Here is a 25,227-nt window from a genome sequence, read left to right as displayed (position 1 = left end):
TTGTGCCACAGCTGCCTTACTCACCAGTTTTTGAGAGACTTGGTCATGCCCTGTGAGACTTTTATAAACTAGCAGATCATTTCAGATTCTAGAAAATTCCAGCATGTGACAGGTTAGGCTGGAAAGCTAAACCACTAAGAAGGAATTGCTTTGGGAGAGAAGGGCCCTGGTTCCAGGCTTAGCCTCATTTGTGGGGATTTTTCCTCCATATCATAGCAGAATCCCTGTGAATGGATTGGGGCTAGCATAGCGTCTATATCAGTAGTCTAGGATTGACTGGATACCAGAGGAAAAGCAGTCAAATCTCCACAAAAAAGCCAGCAGAAAATCTATACAATAGCTAATGGGAACATCTGGAAGACTCCAGTTAAAAGGCTTCCAAGAACTGTAACCTCTTTGCTCCATATGCTATTCAAGCATATGAGTGTACCTACTTATCCCTGGACTCTGTATGTACTTGTGGGAGAGTGCCAGACTTTGGGGAGTGTGGGGCATGAGAATTTGTGCCCACTGTACCATTGTAGTAAATGCTCATTTCTAAAGCTGATATCAACTGATAATCATGAGAGAAAGCACAACAGGGCTTATTAGCTTTTTCTTGTGTCAGGGACCCCTTGGCAGTCTGATGGAGCTTATACTCTTTTCAGAATGGTGTTTAAAAACACCTGAGATTTAAAGAACTAAGTTTGATTCCAGCAGCCTATTCCTACCAGTTGTGTGAACAGTCTCTTTAATCTCTCTCGGCTTCAGTGTCTTCATCTATAAAATGTGGATAATAGCACCTACCTCCAAGGGTTATTGTGAGGATTAAGTAAGATGTGAAGTGCTTTGCAAACCTTAAAGGCTATGTAAATTCTACCTACTAGTTCCAAATGCACAAAATAAAATACATAAAATTGCAAAGAAGACCAATTATATTGAAATAGAACTATGTTTTTTAAAACATTCCAGTTTAATAACGCCTCTGTGAGAAAGGCACTTCTCAAGATTTAGCAGCTTTTGCTTTGGAGACCTGGCTGGCCTTTGTGAGTAGGAGTTGGGAGAGCCAGCTCCAAAGTTTACACGCTCTAAGTAATGACAATAAAGATGATGTTGGTGAGAGGCAGAATGGCTAAGTTGAGAGACAGCGGATCTCAGAGCTGATCCCCAGGGCCTGTATTCAAATCCTATCCCAGAGTACATGCTGTAGGTAGCTGGTTGGGACCCCAGTCAAATTATTTACCCTTTCAGGTCTCCAGGCCATTCTGTAAGTCTACTACTATATAAATAACAAAACATTGCGGATCCGCCTGGCACGGACGAATTTCCTCACTTGGAGTTCCCACTCAGTGATGTCACAGTTCTAGCCTAATTATTAATATGACATCAACAACAAAAACTCCCTATAGATTCAAACTTATTTCGCAACACTTCTACTGAACCTCTATCTCCTCACCTGAGGAGCTGGACTGTGTTGACGCCTAAACTTCCTTCCAAATCTAGATCTATGATCCGAATAAAGATCACTACTGGGGAGAAGATAGCAAGGGGGCAGTTCCCTCAGGATTCCAGTATCTTAGGACTCATCTCTTACATGGCTCTTAGAAGGCAGAAGCTGGCACCCGGAGGGAGCCCGAGGGGTAAGTGGAGGTGGAGGGGAAGGATGGTGTGGGCGTGGCCTGGCTGGGGGGGTAGGCGGGGGAGGCCACTAAGGCACTGGTGGGTGTCCCAGGGCTGGAAGAAGAGACTTTTCCGATTGAATAGGGCTTTCCGGCATTCCGTGTGGGTTTGCGGTTCCTTCCCCTGAGGGAGTGAGCCTCCGCAGCCTGGGGCTCGGCCATCCGAGCTCCTGGGAGCAGACTAGGCTGGGGAATTCCGGGCGGGGGCGGTGGCTCAAAGCCCTGACTGGGCGGGGCGGGGAGGGGCGGGCAGCAGCAGCCGCAGCAGCAAGCCACCTATAAGAGGAACGCGCGCAGCCGGCTCGGTACTTGTCCGGATCCCTAATCCTAACCTTCCCGCACGCCAGCCTGGCTGGGAGGCACCATGCTCCCATTCGGCTTTTTCGCCCTTTTACTCCTGGCCGCTAGCGCAGTAGCCGAATCGGTAGGTGCTTGGAGACCCAAGTGTTTCTGAATAACTTTTGGGGGGAGGGGGTCGGTGGAATTGGGGAGGGCTTGGCGCCTGCTTTGTTCCTGGGGTGCATGGGTGGGGGCGGGGAGGCCGTGTTCGGACTAGCGTCTCCCAACCCTAGGGATAGAGGGAGGCGGCCACTTCCACCAGAGTTAACTTTGTTTTCCCCTGAACTTTGCTCCAGAATGTCGGTGAAGCAGAGGGGGCCCAGAGACGGGGTGTGGGGTTGGGCTCCTCTGCCCTCAACTCACCCCTCCTTAGGATGACTGACCCAGAATGCCACCAACCACGCCTCTGCCTCCACCCCCACTTATACCGGGGTTCCTCCCTCCTCTCCCCGAGTTTCCTTTCTGCCAGGGACGTGACTAACTTGAGACCGACTCCCCATCCCACTCCCGCCCTGTGGCCAGCTCCTAGCCCATCGCTACACCGCACCGCCACCCCCAGTCATCCATCCACTCAATTGGTCCCCAGCCTGCCTTCAATAAAGTGATGGGGGCTTTGGGGGGGGAGGGCGAAGATCGAGCGCGTATAGGTAGAACTTTAGAGCTGAAATTTTAGATCTTAAAACTCACCTAGTTGCCTCGTTTTACGTTTGAGGAAACCGAGACCCAGAGAGGCTAGTAAATGACAGAGCCACGATTCTCTCGTCCGACTCTAAATCCATTGATCTTTTACAATATTTTATGCCGGGTGGAGTTTGAGCTTGGTGATGGGGACCCTCTCTTCTTTTGGATCTGGGATCCTCTCTTGTGGCATGCTACGATCCAGAGGCCGACCTCCAACTTCTCCCCAACCCCTCCTTCCTCCCCACTTGAAGGAGGGGAAGGAGTGGGAAGCAAAGTTCAGCAGTTCTTGGTAGAAAAAAGCCCCATGCTTCTAGCCTGGGTTTTCAGGTCCTTTTTCTGGCGCTAATTTCTTGACCTTGGACAAGTCAGGTTGAATATGCGTTGATTAGGTGCCTACTGTATGTAAAGATTCGTTCTTATGGGAGATACTAAGTTAACATTAGAGCAGTTCCTGAGTTCGAGGGATGACAGTCTACCAGTAATTTCTCTTCACAGCCTCATTTTTCTCAACTGTGAAAGGGGGATAATGTGGCTTATATTTAAGTATCCCTTTGAGCAGTTTTGAGGATCAGAAGAGATTATGGATGCGAAAGTGCTTTGGAATTTTAAAAGTTTAGATTAAAAATGTGGTGTATTAGTGACTTCCCACCTGGTAGAGCCTGAGGTGTGAGTGTGGGAGGGAGAAACTGGACTGCCAGGAGTTATTCGAATAAACTACAGTAAAAACTGAAGCAAAGAGTCGACTCCATTGGGGTGAGGAAGCAGTATTTTCTCACCTCTTCCCCATCTCGAATCTTCCTAAGCACCCCCTCCCTCAGTGTGTGAAACTTTGTTTTTTATCCTGTCTGTTGTCTGGAGCAGGGCTTTTTACCATATTCTTGCTAACCTTTAGCCCAGGCCGGGGAGCCCTAGCAACTTAATCATTAAATATTGATTCAACTTAGAACTCTGAGGCCTCTTTGAGAACAGTTTGGGGGCAACCTTTGGACAGGATGGGCAACAATATGGTTCCATTCAGCAAATCCTACCTGCCCACTCTGCAAGGAACTGTGTGGGAGATAGAGGTGAGAAAAATGACATGTAAGCTCCTTGAGAGCAGGGACTATGAGCTTGGGGGAGATACATATATGACATGTCCATAGATGGGAAGATAAAACAAAGTAATGGGGTGGGTCAGAGGGTCTAGATCAGGGGTTTCAAACAAGCTGCCTAAAACTAGATTAAAATGTCTTTGGGAAGTATTTAGCAAAACAAATAAAAATAGAAAACTTGGACAGTATTACATTTTAAAACCAAGTCAGTTGTGGCCCTCAGGGATCCGGATGTATCATTATTGGCTTCCTTTATATTTGGGTTTTCCTAGCATTGACCAAGATTAGGTTCAATGTGGAAGTTGTAGGAAGGTGAGAATGGTTTCTGCTTGGGATCAGGGAAGAAGGCTTAGAGGAAGAAATGACATCTCAGCTGAGTCCTGAGGGAATTGAATGACTTTAATGTTTTGAGAACAGCTCAATGGGGCCCACTAGTCCAGTGGCCCTGGAGTTATAAGGACTCTGAAAAAGGAAGTAATATTCGGTTAGGCAGGAGAAAGATAGGCTAAGAGAAATCAGTGGAGTTCACTAGAACTGGGCTCACCCTCTTTACCCTCTTTGAGATGATTAGGTGCATTTGAGGGTGTCCCTAAACAGGGAGAGAGAATTGGGAAGACCTGAGTTGTGTCTGGCCTCAGACATTTACTAGCTGTGTGAATCTGGACAAGTCACTTAACCACTGACTACTTTCAATTTTCTCAACTGTAAAATGGGGTTAATAATAGTGCCTACCTCACTGGGCTGTTGTGAGGTTCAGATGAGATGTTTGTAAAGTGCTTAACACAATGCCATTTGTATTAGCTATAATCAATATTATTATTAAATGAGTTAATATGTAAAGAAAGCCCTTTGCAAACCTCAAATGCTAGCTATTATTATTATCATTACTACTAAAAAGGGGATTGTAGTGGGCTGTGTCCCGTTTCAGCAGAATAATAATGCCCTCCAGGAACTTTTCATTTTGTGAGGAAGATAAAACTCAGAACAAGTAACAGAAAACTATTGAATCAAAACTTCAGTAGTTCATACTACTGAATACATATCAGCTCTTTGGGAGCCCCCAAAAGAGAAACTAATTCTGGGCTAGAGTGGCCCATGCTGCTTAGGGGAGGTAGACCTTGAGTAAGGAAAGCCCTTTAAGGGCAGAGAGTACCTCTTTGGATTTGTATTCCCAGGGCCTGGAACATAGTAGGAGTATAATAAATGCTGAATTACTCAACTGGAAGGTGAAACCCCTATCAAGTTCAGGCTATCTTTTGAGGAGAAAAATAACTAAAGAGACATTGGGTCTTCTAGGAAGAGCACAGGATTTAGAACCAATCATCAAGCATTTATAAAGAACTTACTGTGTGTCAGGTGCTACACAAGTTGGGAGATGGGAGTGCTGTGTGTGTGTATGTGTGTTGTATGACAAGACATTGACCTGGACCACAGTTTTGGAGAATGAAAGGGAGTAATGTGTAATAAGTCTGGAAAGGTCATTAGGTACCAGATTGTGAACTCTTGGTCCTGGAGGTGATGGGTGATGGGTGAATTGGAGTTTGCTGTGGTGAGCCATTGGGATTGGAGTCAGACCAGATCTGTCAGGATTTCACTTTGGTAGCTAATTGGAGAGGGGAGACACTAGGGACAGGGAGACCAGTTTAGGAAGTTAATCTAACAGTCCAAGTGAGAAATGATGAGGCCTGAGATAGAGTAGAGGCTGTGGGTGGAGAGAAAGGGACAGGCAGAAGCAGTGCTGTTCAAGGAGAAACAAGATTTGGCATTTATTTGACCAGACACCTGGGATGTGAGTGAGAGGGAGAATGCACCCAGATTAAGATCCTGGGGGATGGATAGTGGCACCCATAAAAATCCAGAAGTTAGAGAAGCAGGGCTAGTTTGTGGATGATCATTTCTGTTTGCCTTGTTTGAGTTTGAGGTTGGTCTGCTGGACGGTTTGAATTCCACTTCTGCGGTCAGTTGGCTCTGTTACCTTAGGCAACATTTCCCAGCTCTAGACCTCAGTTTTCTGTAAAATGAGTGGGTTGGAATGGATGATTTCTGAACTCTCCATGAATTCCAGATCTTGTGGTTGGCTGAAGAAGCTTATCCAGGGTCACATGGTGAGCTCTTAGCAGAGCTGGAAGTAGAAAGAAACCAGGTATCCTGCCCAACCCCAGCCCAGGATTCTTTTTACTTAAACTACAGCTGCTTTCAAGGATAGGCAGGTTTGTGGAGAGGAGGAGGAGACAGCACTAGCAAAGAACAAGTCACTTTCTTCTTTGAGTCCTATTTTCCTTCTGGTAAATGACTATTCTGGAATGGATCTGAGGTTCCTTATAGATCTGAACTTTATGATCAGTAGGGTAATAGCAGAATTCAAAACCTACTATGTGCAGAACACTGCTGCCTATACTACCTTCTATTTTTATAGGTCTTGGTGCTGGATTTTAGAGTCCAAGGACTTGGGTTCAAAACCTGTCTGTTAGCAATCTTTTGACCTTGGTAAAAATTACTTGGCATTTCTGGGCCTCAAATAGGCTTCTCTAGATGTTATAGTCTTAGATGACCTCCAAAGTTCCTTCTAGCACTAATTCTGATCCTGTGATCTCATGTTTGCAAGGTAAACACGAGTTGTAAACATTCTTCTTTCCATTTTATAGCTGAGACTGAGACACTTAGATAAGGGACACAATTTGGTCAAGGTCACGTGATTATTACATTGGTTTAGCTGGGACTGGAGTTCTTGTCTTCTGACTTGTTGTCTAGGACTTAATTTCACTACACAGTATAGTATTGCTTCCCCTCCCAATGCCCTTCTGGAGCTTTATAAATAAACAGCCTTTATTTGTTTTCAGGTACTTTGGGGTTAGAGAAAGACACCTTCCTTCTTCTAATTCTAAGCCACCCACAGTAATGTGTCCATGGTGCCCACTCCCAAGGCCTGCCGGTTGGCTTGGAGGGCCCTAAAGAGTGATAGGCAGCTCAGAAATGGGGGGAAGGAATTTTCCTCCCTTTGAGCATCAGTTTCTAGTAGCAGTGACTTTTGGCCAGGCTAGATGTGGCTCCTGATGTATTGAGGAAGTAAAGGAGGTGGGAGGGAGCCTGGCCCTCTGTCCTCAGTGGAAGAGTTAGATGTTTACTGGAGTCATAGGGATAAGGCAACCTTGTTTGACTCCTGATAGAGGTCGTTGATCTTTGACCTCTCCTCTATAATTCCAGTTCTGTAGCTTCTGTTGGCCCCTTAAACAAACAAAAAAAGACCAAAATTTCTCTCAAATAATTACTTATTCCTTTGGGTCACCTGACTGTGGTCTGAGCTTGGGGGTAGGTAAAGCAGAGAATAAGGGGTTAATGCAAAGGTGATGAGAGAAGGGAGGAGGTTATAATGATAATTCAGGCTTGTTTTTAAGTTTTTCTAACACATTCACACCTATTCTTTTATTCGATCTCCCCTACCCCCCAACCCTGGAAGCCAGAAATTATATCAGTTTTGCAGATGAGAAAACTGAGGCCGCCATCACACAGCTAGTTTCTAACAGAGCTGAGATTTAGAACCTAGGTTTATTGATTCCTAACCTGTCGGTCTTGGCTCCATAGATAGACCACATCCAATCAAGTTCAGTGAAGTTATTTGTCCAATAGCTCAGAGCTAGTATTAAAACTTGGGTCTCTGGGCAGGTAGGTGGTGAAGTGAGTGAATAGAGCACTAGCCCTGGAGTCAGAAGGACCTGAGTTCAAATCTAGCCTCAGACACTTAACACTTACTAGCTGTGTGACCTTGGATAAGTCACTTAACCTCAACTGCCCTGCCTTCCCCCCTGCAAAACAAAACTTAGGTCTCCTGACTATCCAGTACTCACAAAGATCAGAATGTTGGAGCTGGTCCCTTGGCCCCTAGTTTCAACACTCGTTTTATAGATAAAGAAACTGAGACCCATAATAGAGAAGCTATTTGCTGCTCAGGGTCACACAGGTGTAACTTTTCTGTTATGTCCTACTCTTTCCCAAATTCCATTTTGAGAAAACACATCTTCATTCAAAGTGGCTTGAAGTTGGTTAAATTGCTTAACCTTTCTTGCCCTCAGTCTCCTCATCCATAAAAATGAGGGGCTAGAACTAGGTAAGGCCCTTTGCAGCTCTAAATTCTACGAGCCTTTCCCTCTGCCTCACATGACAAGTTCCCCTCCTGGGAGGGGATCTGGGTAGAAGCAGGTCTCTTCGATATTTGTCCTTGTGCTCGGTGTTTGTGGGTCACCCCTCTTGCCTGATGCCTGGGCCCATGCTCCAGTGTTGGTTACAATTTCAAACCAGTTCTTCCTGTCCGGTAGGGAGGGCACTCCCTGGGGCCTATTCCTTCAGTGCCCTACTCAGTTTTCCTGCCCCAGCCAATTAAAGGCCTCCTTGTCTCCTGTTGGAGTGGCTGGCTCAGACAAGTTGGCTGCCATGGCCTGGGCCCTACTGTCATTGGAGGGAGATATGGAAAGGGATGATAGAGGTCATCTAATCCAACCCCTTCATTTTTCAGAAGAGGAAACTGAGATTTAGGGAGAAGTAAAGTGATTTGCCACAAGTCACTGGTTGGACATAGCAGAGAGAGGCAAGGTTTGAACTTTTGTAATCTGACTAATTCAGGATTCTTTCACTTAATCCTCTCTGGGTCTTGTTTCCTTTTCTATAAAATAGGGGTGATAATCTCTAGCCTATCCATCTTATTCTAGAAGGTAGCCAAGGATCCAGTCCAAGGAGGTCAAAGGCAGGAACGATGGTCCCAGTATATGCCAAAATAGTCATCGCATTTATTGTCATAGCAGTTAATGTCTGATAATTTTGGGGAGAGACTGGAAAAACTACTGCATGTGAATCTAATGGAATATTATGGAATGATAAGAAATGACTACTATGCAAAATTCAGTGCCACATGGGAAGATTTCTGTGAACTGATAGTGAAATGAGTAGAACCAAAAAAAGCAATGTACATGATGACTACATCCCTGGAAATGAAAGATCATTAAAGGAGGCCAGACTCTGAGTAATTGAAAACCCCATAAATGGTCCTCTGGGGATAGATAATGAAGTCTTTCTCAGAGAAGCAAGGGACCACTAGGGCAGAATGTTACATACACTTTCCTATGAGGTCACTGTAATTGTTTTTGCTTGTGTTTCAAGGGAGAATCCATCTAGGAGGTGAGGAGGGTGGATATCTCCAGAAACTGAGGCAAAAACAAGGCAGCAACAGAATGATGGGTGGGCCCTCATCTAGGTCTTTGTAGGGGGCATATGGCTGAGTTATGGCCACAAGGCAGAGGGGAAACATTTCTCTTCCAACCTCTCTACTCCAGAGTTTAGGCAATGGTCATTGGTTCTCAGAACATTTGGGCTTAGGGAAGGCTTCTAGCCTGGTCAGACAATCTCCCTCTTGAATGCATAGCTGTCTGGGTAAGGGAATAGAAACCACTGGGGGAGGCCTTCAGAAATGTCCCTATTGGATTTAAACCCCAGTCTGGAAGAGAGGGGCCACTTGGAACAGTTCTTCAGAAATAGACTGAAGAGATCAGAGTGATAGGATGGAGAGAGCCTCTAGAATTTAAGAAGTCAGATCCAGAAGGAACCCTAGCAGTAGGTGGTCATCTAAGCCAACCCCCTCCCTCCATTTTTATCAGTAAAAGTGAAGCCCAAAGGAGGGAAGCCTATCCAGGGGTGCACAGCTAGTTAGTACTAAAACTGAAATCCAAATTGGTGCTGTCTACCCCCCAGTGTTGACGAGCTGAGGTCTTTGAAGCTGCCCCTGAGAAGGTCAAGGAGCTGAAAGGAAAGTGGAATCATAGGATAATAATTAAAAAATGTATCTAGTGCTCTATTTGAACCTGGAACCAAGCCTGTGAGGTGCATGCTGTTGTCTGCCTTCTTCATGAGGAAGTAAGGCTAGAGACTTAAGTGGCTTGGACGTGTCCAAGATTGTGGACTCCAGCTCAGATCTGTCCACTCTAACCAAGCCCAGCACTGGACTTACTTTTGTCATCCAACTGCTCATATTGCTGTTGCTTCATTATACCTCCTGCCTTCCATATGGAAGGACAGCCTAGTTCCAAGCCAATATATGATGCCCCAGCTGCTCTGACCACAGAGGATGTTGATTTTTCTCACCTTTCTTGTCCTTACATCTGGACAACTCCCATCAATCAGCTGGGTATTTATTATCTACTGTCTGCTACCTAGAGGATGATGTTGTTGGCCCCGGAGGGATGGGAACATAAATCATGGTCCCCCCTCTCTGAGAGCTCTTAGTCTGAGTAGGAAGGACCAGACATATTCAAGAACAGTGTCAAGGGAGACTTGAGTGACAACACCTGAGTTCAGATCCCAAGCCCTGCTACCTGGGGGTTTGGGTTTTTTTTTTTTTCTGAGCTTGTTTCCTTGCCTATAAAATGGGTGGGATTATAATACCCTGTGATCACTAAGATCCTCACCTGCTCTAAATTCCTTTGATTTTTGTACTTCCTCAGCACTGGATTGGGAGAGTCGAGGGGGATGGAAATCATCCACAGGGTCACTGAGGAACTGCTGTGACTTGAAGGAAGGCTGGGGATCAGCTAGGAAATGCTACATACTGCATGCTTTTGGGGATGGTGCTGGCTTTGAGCTGCATAGAGCTCGGGGGGTGGGTACCAAAATGTACAAAAGAGGGCTGGCTTTGGACCTAGTAGAGTTCCTTAGATACTCCATTATCTTTTTTATAGGGCTATCTATAGGTAGCTCTTGAGGATTGGAAACTTGTGTATATGTGTGTTACTTCGTGACTTTTTTCCTGGATTGTGGCCCTGAAATGCAGGAGGGTTAAAAAGAATCTCGGGACCCTACCTGCTTTAGCCTGGGGGCAGACAGCCTGACCTTGCTGATCCAGGCGGGCAGATTGGTCATGGGAGGGGAGAAGGGACTAGAACTTAGAGTGACCTCTACCTTATCTAAGGAAGGAAGGAAATCAGCACTTATTAAGGGGCCACCATGTGCCTGTGCTTTACAACTATTATCTTGTTTGATCTTTACTTCAGCTCTGTTCTAGGTTCTGTTACCCCATTTTATAGTTGAAGAAACTGAGGCAGACTGGTTAAATTTGAACTCATTTCTTCCTGACTACAGACTTTCTGCTGTGCCACCTAACCTTAGAATGTTGGAAGTTTAGGTTTAACTCTTTAATTGCAAGTTGTTTGGATCTAGAAATAAATTTTTTTTGGACTTTGATACAGTAGCAAAGTCCTGGCCTAATGGTTAGAAAGCCTGGCTCTCCTACTCAATAAGCTGTGTGTCCTAGGTCAAGTCACCTCTCCTTTTTAAGTTTCTTGTTCCATAAAACCAGAGGGTTGGCCCACATAAATGATTCCTAAAGTACCTTCCAAGGTCTCTGCCAGCTCCAACATGTCGATGTGCCCACGAGTGGGCACATGAGTTTGCTGTAGGCTTGGGAGGCCACCAGGTAGAGGTACTCTGCCTTAGTGACTGAGCCAAGCAGGTCCAGGCCCTGGCCCTTCCCTGGCCTGTGGGGGAGGAGAGGGAAGCTGGTGCCTCTTAACTCAGCTGGATGTCAGACAAACCATCGATTCAGGATTCAGTCCTTGCTGCCCCCACCTCCCCAGCAACAGAAGTTCCGTTCAGGGCTTTTCCAAGGACTCTGAATGCTAGACTGTGGGGGGTGAAGGCCGCCCCACTTTGTGATTTGGAAAAGTCAGACTCCCAGCTGGCAGCCCCACATGAGTGGAGGAGGGAGCTGGAAACCCATCTTGGCACCATACTGAAGAACAAGTCTCTGTGCTGGGGTGGAATGGGGAGAAGGCTTTGGAAATGACCTGTTGAAGAAGAGGGCCTTAGTTAGCTCTGGGTCCCTGAGTAACTCGTGCTTCTTGGGAACTGCTCCAGGATTGGTGGGGCACAGACTGGGAGGCCTTTTGGGGCCCAGGAAAGTTGTTTAGCCCTTTCCTTGAAAAGTCAGTTAAATATTGACTTACCTGCCACCCTTTCTAAAGAATGGAGTCAGGGACAGGATGAAGCCTGCTCCAGACCCCCCCTTAAGGCAAAGCACCTGGCCTTTAGTCCTTCTGAAGACTTAGTATCCAGTAGAAAAGAATCTGGCTAAGGGATTCAAAAAACTGGGTTCAAGTCTTAAGGATGAGGCTTACTAGTAGTGTGACCCGATTATATCAGTTAATTGCTTCGAGTCTTATTTTGCTGCAAAGCAATAGTTTTGTAAGAGTGTTTAATGCTGTGGTGTATCTTTTGTTGTTCAGTTGTGTCCAACTTTTCATGACCCTGTGGATCATACTTTTCCATGGGGTTTTCTTGGCAAAGATTTTGGAATGGTTTGCCATTTCTTTCGCCAGTGGATTAAGGAGAACAGAAGTTAAGTGACTTGTCCAGGGTCACACAGCTAGTAAATGTCTCAGATTGGATTTGAACTCAGGTCTGCCTAACTCCAGGCCCAGCATTCTGTCCACTGAGCCACCTCACCACTGAGCCTTGGGGTATATCTGGAAATGATAAATATTTTAGAGAGCATCAATATAACTTGTTTTAACAGCAAAATATTAGCAGACATTGTACTAATGAGTTCCTCAGCTCTTTGTCTTGGGGTGGGAAGATATTGGAGTCTGGACAGCTTCCTCTGCTAGAGGAAATGGCTCTCTACCTGATGGTTTAGGGGTCAGGGCCTTGATAACCCCTAGAGGAAAAGACCAGTCATTCTGAATCCCGTGGTTGTGTTTTCACCCAGAATCACAGAATGTCAGAACCAGCATGGGCCCTTGGAATCTTGTCCAGCCCTCTTGTTTTATAGATGGGAAACGTTGACTTGTTCCAGGTCACACAGTTAATTAACTTCAGTTCCAAAATTGGGACTCTGACCCATGGCTTTGGACTCAAGTCTGTTTTCTTTCTACTGAAACGGGCTTTTGGTTCTGTCCTTGCCCTCCACCCCTGAGTCTGGCCCAGTGTTCAAAAACCCCTAACCCTGGGCTGGGGGGGAGGTTTCCCTGGGGGGCCCTTTCCCTTCCCTGAGGGGTCCTGGAGGTGGAGCCTCCAGAAAAGGCTGCTTTTCTCCCTCTGCCCTACTGCTGTGTTGTTGGGGAAAAGGGTGTGGTGGGGCTTAGACCCAGAATTCTCTATTTATTTGCCTAAGACCTAGGCTGTTTGCTAATTATCAGATGAGTTTATATTTAAACTAGAACTAGTTCTTAGGTGTCCCTCCCTACTTGTCTGCAGGCCCAGAGTTGAAGGTACTTTGTGGGGAGGGGAAAGGGAATGGATCTATCTTACAAATTGCTATGAGATTCTATGGAAAGGAAAGAGTAGGAAGGAGGTAAGAAAGTTGGGCTATTGCATATAATGGAGATTGTGCTAGACTGGAAGTCAGGGGCCCTGGTCCTGGTGAGTGGTTTGGCTTCCCTTCTCTGGGCCTCAGTTTCATCACCTGTAAAATGGGCCCCCTCTCCCAAATGTATATACATATACATCCTTGGTCTCTGTGTTGCCCAGCTGGTCTCCTTTGGGTAACAGCCTTAAGTGTGAGTGTACCAATCCACCATGGACCTTGTCTGTTTAAACTCAGTGGTCTGGGGTAGGGAGGAAAGAAGGGCTGCTCTTGTGTGGGGCTGGCAGCCCAGTTGTTCCCAGTTCCTTCTGCCCTGAAGCCAAAGGAGCTGGAAGTCAGGTGACAGGGTAGTGGAAAGGGATGAGGGGGTGGGGTGGCAAGTATGTGTGTGGAAAGAATGATCCAAGCAGAGAAACAGCTTGTGGCCGATTGCCGGGACCCTGTGTACTGGGTCTTATGAAAAATCTCCCATTGAGAGCCTGGAGGTGGGGGTGGGGTGGGGCTGGCTGATGCCCCATCACCCAGGGAGATCGGGAGGCCTTTTCTATCCCCAGCCTGGGGAAGCCTGACCTGCTTTACCCAAGTTTTGTGGGGCAGGCTGACCCTTTCCAGAGAGGAGGCTTCCCCCAAGGGTACATGCCCACCCTTCCTCCCACCCCTGGGGACTGAAGGGAGAGAGTCTGGGGAGCCAGACCTTCTGGATTGGTTACAGGGGTGATATAATTAAGGACGACAGGCCTGGAAAGAGGCTATTGACTGAGGTTGGGAGAACAGGAGATTTGTGTTCAGAGCCTGAGAGCTCCTCGGGACACTTATCCGGCAGGGATTTCAGATCTGGTTCTCAGATTAAAAGGCCAGACTCAATGCATCTCTGTCTGTGAGCCCCTGGAGGAAGGGGGTGGGGTGCTGAGGCTCTTTCTTTCCTTCTCTCCTCTCCTTTGGCCTGCCTTAGCTATCTCAAAAAGAGATCCGAGCACTTTCTAGCATCCCCCAAACCGAGCTCCACCTGACCAGGTCGGTCCATGCAAAGTGCAGCACTGGGTCCCAACTTAAGTGCCTTCCTGCCCATGTCCCCCAGTACCCTAGCTGGGAGCTGCCCTCTGCCTGGGGATGAGTAGCCTGTCCCACAGAGTTCTTTTAAAAACTCCTTCCTAGAGGCTGGCAGCCTGGGTCTGGGCTCCATCCAGAGTGATTGTGTTGAAGTAACCCGACCTTGGAGACGAGCTGCCTGCCTGCCTGGCCATTTGAGCCCCCATAGAGACCTGGTTTAACTCTTTGAGTGTCAGTAACTGAATGTGACTTTGGACAAGTCATTTCCCCAATTAGGGTCTTTGGTAAAGTGAGGAAGACTGTATTAGCTGGTTTTTAAAGGCCTCTTCTAGCTCTGACATTCTCTGAGTCTGAGAAAAGTGCTTAGCCTTCTGGATCAACCATCCCTTGTGACCTTGGATACTAATGACCATAGGATTTAGAGCTCTAAGTGCATGTGTGTGGGCATGCGCATAGTGCATAGGAGGAGGAAATGTGAGTCTCATTCTTCCCCCCTCACCTCCCCCCTGAGAAAAAAAAAAGATAGGCTGGGCAAATTCCAGTGGTCACTGGACTGATTTTCCAGGTCTCAAGCTCCTGCTACTTTTCACTCTTTTCCAAACCGCCTCCTTCCCTAGTATACTCATTTCCCTCTGATTTTGAACTACCTTGGATTTCTCTCTGGCCCAAATCCAATCCTGCTCAGTTTTTCTTTGAAGGGCTGCAGAATTGCTTTCAGGTTTTAAAAGACCCCTTGCCTACCAACCAGATAGATTAGCTTTAAAGGCTCCCCCAGATTATTCCCAGATCTGCTAATCTCCCAGGCTATTCTCCTTCTGCCCTAGCCTTTTGAAATCTTTTTCTTCCTTTTAAACTCCAGCTCAATGCTCTCTCTTCCATGAAGCTTTCTCTGGTTTCCCTTCCTCATCTCTCCCTTCCGCATCTCTTTGCCGCAGTTCTCCTTTTATCATGTTAGTGCCTTGTTTTCTGTACTTTTGTACACCTGCATGTATACACAGGCACTACAATTAGACTGTAAACCGAGGATGCGGACTACATCTTGTTCCATCATGTCCAACCCAGCCCTCTGCATATCCTAGCTACTTATATGTTGGAATTGATAAGAGCCCAATCACTTTAAGCCAGAAGGAGGGGAGAAGGAGCAAGAAGACTGTTGGAGCATAATTAAGTTTTCCTGGAGAAGTGAATAAGTGAATCTGAGATATACAAGGCAAAATGGTTTGTGAAATCCAAAGGGGGATGGTTATGGGGAGCCTGAAGATCCCAAATGAACTGGGACTGCCGTGCTTTGGATGGATCAGTCAGTCCCATTGTGAGTGTTGGGGACACTTGGGTCCTTATATCTTGGGCAAGTCTCATCCTATGGGGTGGAGACAGGGCAGGGGGTCTGTCCCTGTGGTTTCTTCTTTGGGGCTCTCTGCTTTTACCAGTGGATGCTGAACTATAGACAGCAATGATTCCCGGGAGCTCGAGGAGGGCAACACTCAGCAGCACCCCCTCCCTTATTTGGACTACCCTCATTTAACCAGCAGACATTCTGACTCTCAGAAGGAATGGAAGAAGCAAAAAATCTCCAGCTTCTAGTCCCTCTCCTCCAACCCCAGGGGCCAACTCTTAGAAATTTTCCCTGAATGTGCCCTTCACTCTCCTCACCTCACAAACAGTTAACCAGGCCCTGCCTAGAGCGCTCTAGAGAAGGGGCCAAGTTTCCATTTAAACAGTACTTTAAACAACCTAGACATTCACTGTGTTTGTTCTGTGGGCACAGGGAGGAGAGGTGGAGTGGAGAGCCTGGTGGGTGATAGAAGGACATCGAGGTCTCCCCACAGGGGCTTCTTCCAGGAGCCTGCAAGGGAAGATCTGTGCCCCTGCCTTCCTCTCCTACCTTTTTCTAGGATTGGGGACTCCTGGGCAGACAGACCTGTTGTCTGGTAGCCAGAATAACTGGCATCTGATGCCTTTGTCCTTCTGGGAGGGTGGGTAGAGATGAGAGATCTTCTGACCCCCAATGGATGACTGGAATTAATGCTGGATCTTTACCCCAACCCCTGAGGGGCTTCTGCACCATGCTTTATAGGGTCTGGCACTGACCCACAGTGGCCCTTAAGGGTAGGTAAGGAGTTGCTGTCTTTTTTTTTTCTTGGCTTTTTGGAGGGCAATTGGGGTTAAGTGACTTGCCCAAGGTCACACAGCTAGTAAGTGTTAAGTGTCTGAGGTTGGATTTGAACTCAAGTCCTGACTCCAGGGCTGGTGCTCTATTCACTGCACCACCTAGCTGCACGCCCTCCCCCCCCCCCCCATGTTTCTTTCTGGGAGGGCAATTTTCTCAGGTGGCAAGAACAGGGAGCCAGAGAGAGACTGCAGACTGGCTGGGGGAAGTTATGAAGACACACACAATGTGCTTCATGGGATGCTGACCTTTTTCAGCTCTGAAGGTCAAGTCCTTGTGCTCTAGTTGGGCTAGGCTCTGGGGGCCTCTGCAGATAGACTGCTGGCTGACCTGGGTTCTAAAAGAAGGCCACCCTGTGCTGAATAGATCCTCTGTAAAAAGGCCCCACAAGTTTGGGAGAGGAGGGAGTTGAAGGCCAGCCCTGAGTCACCAAGGGCCAGAGATTTGGCGTTACCATCGTGGCCCTGGCTTAGGTCTACTTCTAGTGCTGTCAGTACCCCAGAGCATGTTGCTACACCACCTCCTAAGGTCCCATAATCAACTAGGATTCTGGGCAGGAGTCTGCTGGTATATGTTTAACAACCAGTTCTCCAGGGGGAAAAATGCAAGACACATTTCAGTTTGATCTATATTCTAGACACTATCTTAGACTGGAATTTGCCTATTTTCAAGGTGTAAATACTCACACTGAAGTGTTACCAGTTGGCAGCTTGCTCTAGTCCATCAGTGCCAACCTCTTTCTCCCGGGCTTCCATTTCCTTCTTTGTAAAAGAAATTGAGCTATATCATTTATAATGATCCTGCCAGCTCCCATTTTCAGTGTTGGACAAAAATCAATAAAAATAAATATGCCTTCAGTACCTACTCTGTACAAATCTCCTTGCCCTCAAGGAGTTTATGGTCTTCTAGGAGAGATTAAACATGTCCACAGATGAATAGGATGTGGGGTTGAGGGTGCTGGAAACCAGGGAAAGATCTCGTCTAACATGGTAGGATCAGAGAAAGTTGAGAAATAGATTTCAACACTCAGAAGAGAGGCCTGCATTCCAGGCATGAGGGCATAGCCCTCTCTATGCATTCCCTTTCAACTCTGACATTCTCTGTGTTAAATTCTGGGATGCTTGATCCTGACAAAGATGGGAGAGTGTGGTTGTCTCCTTCCTCCCCACCTCACTTCCTCTCTTCCTCTCCTCCCCAGTCCCCCTCCCCCTGCCCCAAGACAACTTTTTTTCCCAGCTAAGCATGAGCCTGGCATTCTTGGAAGCCATCAGAAGGCCAGGGCAGGCCTTGGCTGGCTCTGTAGGGAGGATGGCTGAGTCTTGGGACTCAGAGCCTGGCTGACTCAGAGGTTGTATGTGTATGAGCACACGAGTGTGGCCACTCACCCTGCCTGGATTCTCTGCGTCTAGCTGTGTCATACCCATGTGTTTAGATAGCCCTTGCCATTTTCAGATTACTTTCACATCGGTAACTGATGGACAGGTTAAAAAGAAATAAACAGAGATAAAACAGTGAGGCAGAGAGGTGGTCACTTGTATCACAAAGCAAGTCCTGGACATCCTGTATCGTCCTGGTCCCCCCCACCCCAGGTCTTCAACAGGGATGAAGTTAAAGGGTCTTTGTACCCCCTTTAGATGGGGAAGGAAGGTCTTTTTGATACAACTTGAGTAGTCATTGCCAGATAGACAGACACACACACCTATATACCCATATCTCTCTCTGCTGGGCAGCCTCAGCTCTGAATCATAGTACTTTGGAGCAAGGAGGGACCACAGGGACAATTTCTTTCTATGCCATGATTTGCCAGAGAAGGAAGGAAGGGAGCCCTGTCCCACAGAGGCTAAGTGAGTGTCAGTGGGACAGAGACTAGGGCTGGGAGTAGAACCTAGGCCTCCAGATTCCCCAGACTAGGGCCTCTTTATACTCTTCTGAGCAGTTCCCCTTGACAGGAAAGGGGAGAAGAGAAGGGGTTAAGTCTCTTGCTGTGAGATGACTTCACGGTTTGGGAATCAGGAGCTATTGCTGTTGGAATTCCTAACCCCCGCGTGCAGCCTGTGGGTTTGGCCTTGTTGGCAGCGCTAATAGCTCCACTATTACAGGACGTGTGGATGCCTGTGTCCTGGTAGGCAGAAAAGGGGAAGGGGTGGGGGGGTCTTGTCTTCTCTTTCTGTAGCCACCTACAGAACAGATCTTCTGAGTGAGTCCTAGAGCCTGGGGCAGCTGGAAGCATGGCTGGATCTCCTCTCCTCCTTCCCACTCTCCACATCCTGTGCTAAGCACCTGACCAGCCTCATCTCCCTGGCAGAAGGTGACTTTGGTCAGGCCTGTTTATTGAGTAGTCTGCCTAAGGGATACACATTTCCTCATATTTTTTCATGAGGGAAATCAAGTCTCAAGGCCTCAGATACTTAGAGAAGAGCCATGGTTTCTCTTGGAACTTGGAGGAATAAGAATTCCGCAGACAGGCTTGGCAGATCCCTCTATGTCCATCTTCCCTTCCACCTCTACTTGGACGATATTTATTTTTTCAGAGTAGAAAACTGAGGTTCTGAGAAGTGATAGGTCAACAAGCACTTGTTAATTGTTTACAAAGTGCCAGGTGCCATGCCAAGCATAGGGGACCCAAAGCCAGGCAAAAAACATGATTCCTGCCCTAAAGGAGCTCACATTTGAATGGGCATGCTTCATACCTAGGATCATACAAGGTCACCTAGCAAGTTAGCAGCTGGTCTGGAATGCCTGCATCCCAAGGCTCAGTGTAGCCCACACTTGCTTTTCCACCTCTTATTGAAGAAGCTTTAGTTGTGGTGGTACCCACTGCCTAGAAAAGATAGGATTGGGGTGAGTCCTGCCATCCTCCTGATCTTCCCACCTCTTTGCATTTTGACTGACAGCTCTTCCAGGGTTTGGATTGTCTTTTGGCTCCCCAGAAGCAGACCCAAAATGATTTGGGCTTAGCCTTGACCTTCCCTTTCTGGGCCACTGCCCTGGCTACATTTCTCCAGCTCCCATCTCTGCCCATCGTTTGTCAGGAGCCAAGTTCATCCTGTGTTGGGACTGACTTCTTGTCCCATCAGTCAACTGACTGATTGGACTACAGACACTGTTGGCTGACAGGCCTTTGTTTCTTCTTGGCCAGATCCGTGAGACAGAAGTGATGGACCCCCGGGACCTCTATGAAGCCCGCTACTTCTCTGGAGCCTTGCCAGATGATGAGGATGTGGGAGGGGCCCTTCTGGAACAAGAGCCTGATGACTTTGAATTATCAGGTTCAGGAGATACAGGTAAGGCTTCTTACCCTAACTTCTTCTAGGAAAGTGCAGAAGGGTAGGTGGACCTCAGGGTCCTGAATGGAATTTGGGAAGGAGAGTTCTAAGATTTCCTCCAGGATGAGAGGGAGGGAAGAAAAGTAGTTGGCTATATTCTGGGCCTAGGAGGCCATAAGCCATCCTGACCCTGGGTTTTGTGGAGTATGGACTTCCCTTTCTGTTTGACTATTGTCAGAGCATTCACCAAAGCTGTGGGGGGAATGACGGCCTCCATTAACATGCTCCTACTGCTGTCAGTCCTTGATTAAGGGTTCCTCTCCTTCTGGTCTGGGCTCTGACTCATAGGAACTTATAGGCAAAGACAGTCCTCTTCATCCTGAATACCTCCATGGTAGGTCCTGTTTGGTGCTGGCTCTGGGAAACAAATTAAAATTAAATTAAAACAAATTTTAAACCTGAGAAGAGCCCTGGACCAGGAGCCAGGAGACTTAGACCCTCCAGTTTTCATTGACTGTGTGGCCTTGGGCTAGTCCCTTGGCTTCTGCAGGACTCAGCTGTTCCTTCCTGAGAAATGAGGGGGTTGAACTCAGGTTCTTTCCAACCTCTGACAGCCTATGAAATTGCGTTTGAGCCTTTTGCTCTTAAGAGCTTTGGCCCCAACCTGTCCTAACAGGCCCCTCCCTTTAGCTTGGGGTGCCCTGGGGGTGGGGAGGAAAGGAAAAGTACCAACCCTGAAACCAGTAGGGCATGTGCAGGCAGAGCTGGGGAGGGGGACTGGGGGGGTGGGTGGGTGAAGAAGTAGGGAAAGACCTGGCCCAGGAGGATGAGAGCAAGCTTGGGCATTGGGGTGAGGTAGGGTAGAGTGGACAGGTGACAGGCATGGTGGCTGATCGTCAGGGAACTGGAACAAGGCCCTGGAGCCCCCCAAGGCAGGGTGGAAGAGGCCCAGAAATCCATCTCCCTGTTTCTTAGTTACGTTTCACCCTTTCTCTGTGTGTTTAATGTGTTTCCCTCACATCTGTGCTAGCAAGTATAAGCCCTCTTTTATGGAAGGGGGGAGGAGACTACATAGTCTCTAGGGTTCTTTCCAGCTGTAGACTGTCTGTTAGAGGGAGAAAGACTAAAATGATCTAATCTAAACTCCTCATTTTCAAGGAGGAATCCAAGGCCTCGAAATGGAAAGTGATTTGTCTGTAGTCATACAGCAAGTGGGTGGCAAAGTTGGAAGGCAGGCCAGTCTTCCATTTGTCCAGGGTCGCACTGTGGGGCCTACAGCTGTCTTATACTATCCTTCCTTCCTGCTCTCTTCTGAACTTTGGAGAGGGAGGCAAATGGACAGGGCTGTTCTGGTATGGGATGCCCAGATCCTATCTAAAAAGCCTCCCTCAGGGTGGGAGCTGGGCCAATTTCACATCATCTAAACATAGGCTGGACAGAGTGCTGGGCTTGGAGTCAGGAAAACTCATCTTTCTAGGTTCAAATCTAGCCTCAGATATTTCCTAGCTGTGTGACCCTGGGCAGGTCACTTCACCCTGTTTGCCTCAGTTTCCTCATTTGTAAAATGAGCTGGAAAAGGAAATGGCAAACCACCCCAGTATCTTTGCCAAGGAAACCCCAGATGGGGACAGTCTGACATGACTGAAGCAACTAAACAACACACATAGACTGAGCTTCCTTATGATCTCTGCCTTAACGTCCATCCTCTGTCCCTACAGATGATACCGAGCCATCTGAGATGTTCCTTAACACGATTCAGCCATTGGTGAGTAGCACTAACCTTGATTCCTCCCTCCTTCCCTTATGGCCTGGGGGGAAGTAGAAGCTTCCCATTCAGCCCATGTGTCTACACACATGCGGATACGTGTACATTTACATCTAAAGGCCATTCATCCTTAGTTCCTAGGCAGGCACACTTGATATGATACTAAAGGGGCATGAGCTCCTACGTCATTGGAGCATTTATTAAGCACTTACTGGATGCAGTGCTGAGTTCCATGTTAAAAAAGACACAGGGTTTGGATAAAATGCAAGTTCTGTTGTCATGGAGCTGCAGGAGGGGTGTTAACCTATAAACAGATAATTCAAATTCGGCACTGAATACTGATCAATTAGAGGTATGAACAAAGCACTGAAGGTAAAGGTGGGGTGGGGGAGAATTGGGAAGGCCTCCTTGGGGAGGCAGAGCTTGAATTTAGCTTTGAAAAAATTGGAACTTGAGGTGGGAGCGGGGGTGAAGTGGGGAGCGCTGAAAGCACTCTGGGTATAGAAACCATCACAAGCATAAGCCTGGAGGTGAGACAGAACAAACAGGTGTGTTCAAGAGACAGCTGATCCAGTTCTGCTGGAGAAAAGAGTACTTGGGTGTGAGTGGAATGGGTGCTAGGCAGTGACAGATAAAACTGAGGAGGCCAGATGGGCCTCATTTGCCTGGCAGTGTAGTGAGAGGACTTGTCCTACCCACAACGAGAACCATCCCTGCTCTCTCCCTAGCTCTTCTGGTGAGCAGTGGTGTGTGTGTGTGTGTGTGTGTGTGTGTCTGTCTGTCTTTGTGACTCTCTTGCCTCTCTCTCTCTCTCTTTCTATGTAAGATGGCCAGGGTTGTTAACCACTAAGCAGGGCTTCCTTTTCCAAACCTGTTGGATACTTTGTCCCTTTCTAGGTGCCCCTGGATAATCACATTCTTGAGCAGAAGGAGCCTTCAAGCCAGGATCCTAAGGACTCTGAAGAGCTGGAAGAGAATGAGATCTTCTCAAAGAAGAGATTTTCCTTTGAGGAAGAAAATCTAAGCAACAAAGTGTCCATGTCTAGCACTTCCCAAGGCAGCATTTTTGAGAAGACAGAAGTCTTGGCAGGTAATTTGGCTTAAGTTCTTGGGGCAAAGAGAGAGAGAGAGAGAGAGAGAGAGAGAGAGAGAGAGAGAGAGTGTGTGTGTGTGTGTGTGTGTGTGTGTGTGTGTGTGGTGTCTGTCCAGCTATAGACTTAACTGGAAGGAATCCCATTTCTGTAACCATTTAAAGTTGTGTGACTTAATTTTTTTTTAACTCTGGGGGCATTTCATCTTGACTTAGACAATTTCCAGCCAACACTCAGAGAGACCTCCCTTCCCCCAAAACAAACATTTCCAAACAGAATAAGCACAGCCATCTGGCAGCGTGATTTGGACTGATGGTAACTCTTCAGGGCTTACCAAGTGTTTTCCTCACAACTTTCCTTCAAAGAAGCTAGTGAAAGTATTATTCCCATACTACAGATGAGTAGTAGTTCATTTAAGATTGGGGAAGGCAAGTAACTGCCTGTGGCTTACCCAGCAGGTACATTGAGCAACACCTTGGGAGGAGGCACTGTTATCTCCATATAGGTGAGGAAACTGAGACAGAGGTTTATGGGACTTACCTAAGGCTGGACTTGAACTCGGGTCTTCTTGACTCCAGGGCCGGGAGCACCCCAGAGCTGCCTCAGGTCACCTTTCCACTCTGGCTATTTTCTCCTCCCTTGTTTGTAAAAGGGGTGGGTTAGACCAGATGACCTTGAAGGTCCCTTCTGCATCTGATTACTAGGTCCCTCCAAGCTCTAACACCTTTGCCCTTTTCCTCCTCCGTAGCTCTGATTGCTGGTGGTGCTGTGGGTCTCCTGTTTGCTATATTCCTGGTCCTGCTGCTGATCTACCGAATGAAAAAGAAGGATGAAGGCAGCTATGATCTGGGCAAGAAGCCCATCTACAAGAAAGCCCCCACCAAGGAGTTCTACGCATGAGGCCCTCCAGGGGGCAGCAGAGCATAGACCTAGGGGTGGGGAGGGGAGGCACTGACCAGCCATCGTGACTCCACCGTTTCTTTCTGCTTATTTCCCCCTCTTCCCACAAAGTGGGTGCTTTCGCATTTTGGGGAGTGGGGTAGGCTATATAAGAGAAACTTTTCCTCTTCCTCATCCCCACCCCCTGTTCCTTTACCAGTTCCTCATATCTCTCTGAGCCTCAGTTGTTTCCTATGAAAAATGGCAATAATTCTCCAGCCTGAAAGTCAGAGCTGGATAAGGAAATCTCTTGAAATCTCTTCCTGCTCTGATCTTAGGATTTTATTGATACCTGGCTAATATTGGGCATTCTGGAGTCTGATTTGAGAGGGAACAGTTGGAGGAGGGAAAGGAGGACCAGACGGGTCCCAACCATTTTGTGGGGTAGCATAGGCAAGGTTCTACACATCTCTCATTTCTGTCCAGGCAAGCTGTCCTTTTATGTAGGGGTAGGCCAGGGTCACCCCATAACTTCAAGGCATTGCAATTGATAGAAGAGCGGGAAATGGAACTGTAAACAGAGAGATGTCTGTGACATTTATGGTGTTTATAGCAATCTATTACCCTACGGTGGCATCAGGGAGAAGAGAGTGGGAAACAAAGTTCTTGTGAAAAAGCTAGGGAAAAGTGATCAGGGACAAGTTGTACTGGCCTGTTGAGGACTCCTTTTATAACTTCTTCTGGGGATAGGATGAGTAGGTAGAGAGAGCATACAAACACAGGTGAATACTTGTATACAAGTGATTTGTAGAGTTTTCTCTTAAGAAGAAAAAAGTTAAGAACTTAAAATAATATGACTTTCCAGTTTTTGAAGAGTTCATTCCTTGGGGTGGAGGCTGCTCCTGCCCTGGTGCATGGTGGGAGATAGCAGCTTGGGTGGGCCTTGCCTCCAGCATCTTCCTAACACCTGCTGTGGCCTGTCTTATTTATGTGTCTTTATTTTTTTGTTTTTGTTGTTGTTTTGTTTTTGTTTGAAATGAGGGGAGAGCCTGGGGTGTGATTTTTATGAAAAATTTTTTTTATTATTTATGGACACTCCTTACCTCTCTGATCCCTTCCTTTTTGATACTTCAGACACTGTCCTCAACCTCAGCTCCTTCCAAGGTTATCCTCCCACATCAGGAAAATAGATTCTTGCGGATCCCAAATTGTGTTGGTGTTGTAGGCAATGGTGGGCCTTTGTTTATCTTAGTATGTAATATATTGTTTTTTCTCCTCGGTTCTAGATAGAGATATATTTTTCGAGTAAAGTGTGTGATTTAAAAAATATAAAATAGGCTGGGTGGGTGAGTGGGAGTTCATGAGTGGTTGACTTTCACTCTCCGTTCTTTCCCTGGCCTCTTCCTCTGGTGCCTTCTCCCAGTTTGGATGGTGGCAGTAACCATGATGTTGAGACTTGGTTGGCCCTGGTCTGAGATCCTGGAGGGAGGGAACTTTCCTGGGACTTTTGAAGGAGGCATTGACATGAACTGTCTCCTTATATGAGAGCAGAAAAATCCCAGAGAGCCAGCCCCAAGGACCCTTGGTGAAGAGAGAAGGGCCTTCTGGGGATTCTCTTTCCCACCACCAACCACCCTGCTGGCAGGGGTGGGTAGCTCTTCCCAATCTGCCCATTTTCTTGCCCCCTGATCTGACTTGATTTCCCTACCCCCTACTCTCCCCAGGACTCCAGCTGGCTGGGTCTGCCCTCTTCCTCCCTTAATACCCTTATCCAACTTCCTGTTGCCCACTGCTGTGGCTGAGTGGTGGGAGTGGGCACTTCCTGCCTTTTTGTAGTTGCCTTTTACTGTGTCTGTTACTGATATTTTGGATAAAAATAAAAAGCTTTCTCAAA

The 25,227-nt window shown here is 47.3% G+C and overlaps 1 protein-coding gene across 3 annotated transcripts; it reads left to right on the top strand.

The window, feature by feature from the left end:
- Window positions 1-1,482: 1,482 nt before the first annotated feature.
- On the top strand, window positions 1,483-25,227 carry SDC4 (syndecan 4). Of its 3 annotated transcripts, none has more exons than XM_069071850.1 (5): window positions 1,483-1,619; window positions 19,472-19,616; window positions 21,317-21,363; window positions 22,261-22,453; window positions 23,203-25,227. In XM_069071850.1, the coding sequence occupies exons 2-5, from the start codon at window positions 19,490-19,492 to the stop codon at window positions 23,352-23,354; spliced, it is 519 nt and encodes a 172-aa protein (XP_068927951.1). In that variant the 5' UTR covers window positions 1,483-1,619; window positions 19,472-19,489; the 3' UTR covers window positions 23,355-25,227. The 3 variants fall into 3 exon arrangements, with proteins under 3 accessions (XP_068927951.1, XP_068927950.1, XP_068927952.1); XM_069071849.1 differs by lacking the exon at window positions 1,483-1,619 and adding an exon at window positions 1,912-2,082; XM_069071851.1 differs by lacking the exon at window positions 1,483-1,619 and adding an exon at window positions 18,360-18,454.

This window comes from Petaurus breviceps, unplaced genomic scaffold, assembly GCF_028583685.1.
Source record: "Petaurus breviceps papuanus isolate PSGF00001 unplaced genomic scaffold, PetGlider_PUasm1.0 90845, whole genome shotgun sequence".
In the NCBI taxonomy this organism is placed as follows: Eukaryota; Metazoa; Chordata; class Mammalia; order Diprotodontia; family Petauridae; genus Petaurus; species Petaurus breviceps.
This window is presented reverse-complemented; position numbering and strand designations above follow the sequence as displayed.

Bases quoted from the DNA above. Each gene is read 5' to 3' on its own strand.
- SDC4 (XM_069071849.1), top strand. From the start codon at position 2,023: ATGCTCCCATTCGGCTTTTTCGCCCTTTTACTCCTGGCCGCTAGCGCA. The intron at 21,364-22,260 runs GTGAGTAGCACT...GTCCCTTTCTAG, and splicing joins TTAACACGATTCAGCCATTG to GTGCCCCTGGATAATCACAT. The intron at 22,454-23,202 runs GTAATTTGGCTT...CCTCCTCCGTAG, and splicing joins GAAGACAGAAGTCTTGGCAG to CTCTGATTGCTGGTGGTGCT.